At 50.6% G+C, this 6,610-nt stretch overlaps 2 protein-coding genes across 2 annotated transcripts in view; one reads left to right on the forward strand and one right to left on the reverse strand.

The window, feature by feature from the left end:
* The first annotated feature begins 1,055 nt into the window (after positions 1-1,055).
* Positions 1,056-1,891, forward strand: LOC123082198 (uncharacterized). The gene is made up of 2 exons (XM_044504580.1): positions 1,056-1,321; positions 1,410-1,891. The coding sequence occupies exons 1-2, from the start codon at positions 1,136-1,138 to the stop codon at positions 1,659-1,661; spliced, it is 438 nt and encodes a 145-aa protein (XP_044360515.1). The 5' UTR covers positions 1,056-1,135; the 3' UTR covers positions 1,662-1,891.
* A 3,095-nt stretch (positions 1,892-4,986) lies between these two features.
* LOC123086686 (protein FAR1-RELATED SEQUENCE 5) overlaps positions 4,987-6,610 on the reverse strand; it is a 4,204-nt gene continuing 2,580 nt past the window's right edge. The window contains exons 6-7 of the mRNA XM_044508463.1: positions 6,271-6,558; positions 4,987-6,173 (exon numbers count right to left, since the gene is read on the reverse strand). Coding sequence (XP_044364398.1) covers positions 5,253-6,173; positions 6,271-6,558 — 1,209 coding nt within the window. The 3' untranslated portion in view covers positions 4,987-5,252. The remainder of the gene's footprint in view (positions 6,174-6,270; positions 6,559-6,610) is intronic.

The raw sequence follows: 6,610 nt of genomic DNA on the forward strand, positions 1-6,610 counted from the left end.
GGATGGCAAAGGTGTTGGTGGCTGGGCGGCGGTGATGGAGCTCTGGCCTTGCAGGCCCGAACATGGGGCGACGCAGATCTGTGTCATGGGCAGCTCTGCCTCGTTTCCGATGATTGGCCTGATGAGCGGCTCGTGTCAGAGACAGCAGTGATAACCCCACACTACTCCGTGTGTGACGGTTGGGGCCTCAGGGTGGCGGCGGTCGGGCCCTACGTGCAACAACACGGCGGCGTGACCCGGGTGAGTCCGTACTGTCGTGTCCTGACGGCACCCGTAGATGGTGGGGGAGTACGTGGCGGCGGCGATACTGCCGCCCTCCAGTTCCAAGGGCTAGGCGTGCTCTTGTCTTCGCCTCCGAACGGCCACCGTTTATGACGGTGGAGGTTCTGATCATGTCTATGATGGTGTCGTATGCTCGTGGATGGCATGGTTGGTCGAGCGCCTCTAATTGTCCAGGAAAGGTGGGGGTTTGGGGGTCGTGGTGTCACCCCTCGTACATGAAGGGTCGTCGGGTGTACGTCTTTTGATATGCACCTCTTCCGATGCGTGGATCTGTCCGGGCAGCACCGTAGTCGTCGTCATTGTCGTTGTTGGTGGTGTTTCTTGGCACGCGGCGAACCAAAGTGGTAGTGTTGTGGGAGAGAACGAGAAAAAAGGCCAGTTAATTAGCTCCCGACATGCAGTTGAAAATTTTAAAAAGTGACGGTGATGTTGGACCCATGCAAAAATGGCCGTATCCTTACAAAAAAAAACATTCACTGATGTGCCGTTGTTATGAAAAAAAGCGATGACGTGTCCAGGGTGAAGTAAAAAAATACGTACTGTGCCATACACCAAGGTGTGTATGACGAGCGAGCCTGTGTGCATGCCCATGGACCATATCTATCAAATGTTGCATGCGGGTGTGAGATGTCACGGGAGATCATGATCTGTAAAGGCTGATCTGTGGTAACTTTTTGGTCTGGCGATATGGAATCTTGTAGCATACACTCGCCCTGGCGTCTGTTTATAAAAAGTAGAGCAGGGGCAGGCATTGATATCCATCGGGCCAAAACGCACCGCCCTCCCTCCTCACCTCGCAACGCACACGCAGACCCATCTCTCCTGCCCGCCCGCAGTTCCGCAGCTGCCAGCCATGTCCAGCAATAGCTCCGCCTCGTCTCGGTTCGCGCGGTGCAGGAGACCGCCTCTCCCCTACTCCGAGAACCCGCTGGAGTACGAGCCAGCTGTTTTTTGCAGCTGCGGCGCTAAGGCAGCCCGGCTGACGTCCTGGACAGACGCCAACCCCGGCCGGAGATACATGTCCTGCTCACGGGCGACGGTGAGCTGCAATTCATCTCTTCCATGTTGCAGACCTGCTTAATGGGCGACGTCATTTTCATCAAAAGCTGAGCTTGTAATGGTTGCAGGGTTGCCCTCTCCCTCACTGGCGCTGGCTTGATCCCAAGCCGAGCGCGTACATGCGTGAGCTTCTTGTGGGTCTTCGCGACAGGATCCGTGTGCTGGAGGAGGACAACGATGTACTCAGCAGTCCCGCCTTCCGAGGCAACGTTTCTGACCAACACCATGACCGGCGTTGGGGGTGCCGTCTAGGCGCCGCTTTGGTCTTGGTGCTGTTATTCGCTCTAGCTGGCTTTGCCTCCCGCCTACCGGTGGTCTGATGGCAGTTCTTGCTATGGTTTGTCTCGCGCATGTAGCAGTCATTGATACGAGTATGGTTATGTTGTTACTTGTGTGCCGTTGATCTAAGATTATGTTAGTAGTCTTTGCTGGTAGCTTATTGGAAGGAAATGTTGACGTAGTCAACTCATTGGTGTGGGTCTATTTCATCGCAGGCAAACATGTGATGCGGGCCGGCCCTTGGTCAGCAAAAATTCAGCAAATGTGAATAGCAAGGTTCAGAAACACATACCTGTGTCATCGATACGCATGCAGTGCCTAGTTTCGGGACGTCTGACGCCTATTGCTCTGTAGGCAACGTGTGATTGATACGCATTGCTATGCATGCATGATCCTTCATTGCATGTGCGCCAAGCAAAAAGAGACGCAGGAGCGTGCTGTTCGCCAATTCCTGCCTGACACAAACACAAATGGTAAGCTGCAGGAACCCATACTATGTCATTGTTTAGCAAACAGTGCCTAGATTGAGTCGTTCTGCAAGCTATTGCCCGCGTGCCCTTGTTTACCGGCTTTTAGGTTAGCCGCGTGCGTTGCACGCCGTCTGCGAGCCAGCCGGCTGGTCGCATTTATAACTGATGCCGTGTACATATATATATACAGTACTGCGCTGGTCAGGCCAAAAACGATAAGAAGCCTTGGTTGAGCACCGGTACAGAGCTACGAGCCAAACACAGACAATACACTGCCCACGATGGAGAACGTGTGCTCCCCAATGTCGTTTAGCTCCGACCCAAACAGCCGCCCGTTGATGTCCCACTGCGTTATCGAACGCACGCGCGACATGGTGGATGCCGAGAATCGCCTCCGAGCCACCGCACTGGTGATCACCGCGCCGTGCGCCCACCCATGCCAGGTGAAAGAGGCCCTCCTCGCCGAGTTCGCCGAGATGCCGAGGTCGGCCGTCGACGTGTCCATTCTGACTGCGCGTTGCTTCCTCGTCCGTTTCACGGACAGGGGGTGGCGTGATCTGGTGGCGCTGACGACGGTGTTCCATGACGACCAGGCCACGCCGTTCCGCGTCCAGGAGTGGACGCCCGACATCGACGCCGAGCTCTTACAGCCACTGTACCGTGTGCGCGTCCTACTGGAGCGTGTCCCTCCTCAGGCTTGGTCGCTGGAGACGGCGAAGAAACTCCTTCCCATGTGCCGGATAGTCTCGATCGAGCGCGAGACGTACATGCGCAGGGGCATGTCGTTCTACATCCTACACGCAGAGGTTGATCACCCCGACATCATCCCGCGTGTTGGGCGTCTCGACATCGCCCATGACTGGGCGCTGGATGAGGAGCTCGACGACATCGATCTGCCAGATTGGTTTGTGGAAGTGGAGCAGCTGCAAAACCAGGTGTACGGGAGCGGACTCCTTCGAAGGCGGCACGTCCTCATCCATGTGGACGGCGTGCTTGAGATCCTCCCTGCTCCTCCGTCACTGCACACTGGCCGGCGTCCCGCACGGCGCCCCCTGGTGAGCGAGCCCGTGCCGTCTACCACTCCGTGGGTTGCAGGGTACGTAGACGGCACGGGTCTCGACTCATCTATGCTTGGGTTGCAGCAAGTTTACCGTCTGCATTATGTAAGCGGGAGTGATGGCGTCGTCGTGCCGTGCATGGTCCCTGTGACTGACGGCTATGCGTGGCTGTTGTCCGACTCAATGGCCCCTCGTCATGGGTAGCTGTTCTTTTTGCTTCCTGTTGTCGTTGCTACCTGTAATGGTAGGGCTATCGCTTGTCGCTGAAACCTTGTATCTTGATTTCCTGTAGTTTTTTTAACACCCCCCCCCCCTTACTAGAGCGGGGGCGTTTGAGTGTTTTTCTTACGTTTTGCTACTTGCCATCTTTATATTTTTCATCTGACAAAAGCTGATTTAGATCTGGTTATTTTCAATATTATTATTTTGGTTTTTAGATTCCATGTATCGTACTACCGGAAGAATGTACTGCTCGTCTGTTTGCCGTCGTCCATACCTGATATGAATTAAGGATGTTATCGCATTTCAAATATTTTATCATTTTTGATGCATCATTTAAAAAATCTTTTCGCACTCATACCTCTTCCCAATCACGCCCATCAAAAAAGTTGAGGGGAATAAGGTATTTCAGTAACATGCTACATTCTGAGTACTAAAACAAATAAAGATAGCCTTGTCTGCAATGAAAACAAACCATATGTAAAGTGAAACAAACAAACCTACAAACTGATTGAAAACTTCAACTCATAGTCTAATAAAAATGTTTGGCTTATTTCCGATTATTTTTAGTCAAAAAAGTTCATGAAAAAAATCATTTGTTGGTATTGAAGGGGACTAAATTTTGCAGTGCATGCAAGGCGAATTTTTTGGTGGCACATTTGGGAAAAGCGAGTCAGGTCACGGACAATGATTTGTTGATGGATTTTAAGGAAAAAATAAATCAATGGGGAGAAACATTAATGGCAAACACCATCTCAATAGAGAACATTGATGTCAAAAGGAAAAGTGCCGAACAGCCCAAAATTGACAAGAACGGGCACTTCTGTGCTATTTTTGTGCGATTCTAAAATGCGAGCTCCAAGGTAGTGCCTTCAGGAAGGGCACGACACCGGAGTGACGAAACCATCCCATCCGAAGATCGAGATTTTAATCCGAAGCACCACGAAGAATCAGGATAGACCACGACGGATCCTACAGGAGGGGGGCGACGCCCGCGGACGCCGCCATAGTCGGTCTGACCATGGTCAGACAACGATTTCACCCCGGTATACCTCTCCATCTCCGATCAACACGGGGCGCCGAGCCGCGAGGCACCCCGCCGCCCATGTGACCAAGGTCACCGGTCCGCATCCCGTGCCGCGAGCTCTGCTCACGAAAACCGCAAACTATCACCACACAGCCGCCACCCCTGCAGCCCAACACCCCCAACGACAGCCCCAAGGAACGTATCACCACCAGCGGCACGCCCCCGCCGTCGCTAGAGCTGCCAGCATATAAAAAGTGATAGAATTTATAATAAAAATGAGCGGTGTGGAATTCCGTTGCGTGCATATATTTTTTCTTGCTCCTTGTCGGCGGAAATGATAGAGAGGATCTCCATCCCATGCGGTGGACATCCCACCGTAATTCCTGGACGAACTATTTCTTGCCGGTGCACCGTACGCAAAAATAAAACAATTTTGTACGGCCTCGGAAAAGGTACGTAGAAAAATATTAATATTTGCGAGGTGGATGGACGAAAAACTGTCGAAATTACGGTGGTCAGAAGCAATAGCCCTTATATTATTAGGTACATATAGAAAATAATTTTGGGAATTGCGTGCAACTAAGAAACCGGATGTAAAAAAAAGGTCTGGATAAACATTCGTGAAAAACGGATGAGTGTCTATTACAATAATGGATAAAAAATGCAAAATGCATGTGCCATAGTTTAGCTTACAAATTCTCAAATCAAATCTTATAGTTCTGCTGACAGAGCAGTTCGGTAAATCATACTAAAAAGGATAAAACGCTTGATGCGTTGTACCGTACGAGGGAGACGCCGCGTATCAGGTGTTGCCGGGGTTGATCGTCGGTAGGTGAATTCTGAATCCTTTGCTTGCTTCTAAGATGCATGCTTGCGCTTGTAGGTTGTGTCGCCTCCGCAGGTGGTGCTATAGTGGCCCCATAGCGTGCATGTCGTGCATCTGACCTCTTTTGGTGGCTTCTTGGGCCCTTCGTATGTTGGACACGTACTGACGTAGTGCCCAGGTAGCCCACAGTTCTTGCATCTCCTTGTGGCAGACGGTGGTTTTTGCTGATTGTTCCTCTGATTTGCTGGCTTTGTGATGCTTTGCTCTGCATCTGGGTTTTCTGAAGTAACGTTGCTCCCAACCGGACTGAACATACTCTCGCCTGCCTCCATGTTTTGTGATGCATGAGTTTCTTGAGCATTCGTTCCTTCATGATCGGCTCCACCTGCCGCCGTGCATGGACACGAGATTGTGATGTGACCGTCCGAGCCACATATGCAGCATTTCCTTTTGCTGTTCTTGGTAGCAATCTCTGATGTGGTTCTGATGCGCTTTGTTTTGGGCCTGCCCTTGGATCTTTTCCTTTCGGGTGGTAGCACGTCCTCAGAAAAGTCTTGATCACTATGCCCTCCTGCTTGATCAGGATGTGCTATGCCATTTGTGGCATCAGGTTTCTCTGAGCTCCCTCCATTTTGCGTTGAACCTCCGCAGCTCTTGTTCTGATTTTGGGGATCTGATAACGCCTCAGTAGCAATCATTTTGTTGAGCTCTTCTTGCATTTCGTGAAACTTTTGGATTGCGTACTGGAATGTGGGGACTGATGTGTTCGCCAACTTAACTAACTCAAGAGCTTTTACGTAAACGATGTTGTGCCTGAATGTCTTGGAGACTTGAACACTTGCATCATTCTGGTAGCACTTGAGATGTTCTGGTAGCATGTCGCGGGCATCCCTTGTCCACCTCTTCATTATGTATTTGTCCGGGATTACTTGAAGCTTGACGTGAAGCATCACCTAAAAATAAACCAACAAAAAATGAGGGGGCTGAGTTCTTGCAAAATCTGTTGGCTGCTCAAATAAGATGTGGGCAAAAATGGGTGGTAATACTGACCTTGAGAATGTGTCTGCACAGTATTCCTGAATGTTGAAACATGCCACACTCACATGTGTATGTGTCACTCTCTCTGTCTACGTCTACTTCATATGTGACTTTGCACCAGCGTTTCCTGATTTCAGCGTTCACATGCTCAACTATCATCTTTCCGTCGAGCTGTTGTCCTATAACTTCGTACGGGCCAGATTGATACAACTCCTCTGAGAAGATCCTAAACATGGTTCTTGTGTAGACATTCGATGCATGGCGTTCTATTGGAATATTGAATTTGATAACTGCCTTGTCCTGCACAGTGAAAACACACAAAAGGGTAGATAGAGTTATTTTCCAAATATTT

Source organism: Triticum aestivum, chromosome 4A, assembly GCF_018294505.1.
Source record: "Triticum aestivum cultivar Chinese Spring chromosome 4A, IWGSC CS RefSeq v2.1, whole genome shotgun sequence".
In the NCBI taxonomy this organism is placed as follows: Eukaryota; Viridiplantae; Streptophyta; class Magnoliopsida; order Poales; family Poaceae; genus Triticum; species Triticum aestivum.

What these genes read in the sequence shown, in the direction of transcription:
- LOC123082198 (XM_044504580.1), top strand. Translation starts at nt 1,136, where the DNA reads ATGTCCAGCAATAGCTCCGCCTCGTCTCGGTTCGCGCGGTGCAGGAGA. An exon ending in TGTCCTGCTCACGGGCGACG is followed by an intron (nt 1,322 to 1,409) that starts GTGAGCTGCAAT and finishes TAATGGTTGCAG; the next exon opens with GGTTGCCCTCTCCCTCACTG.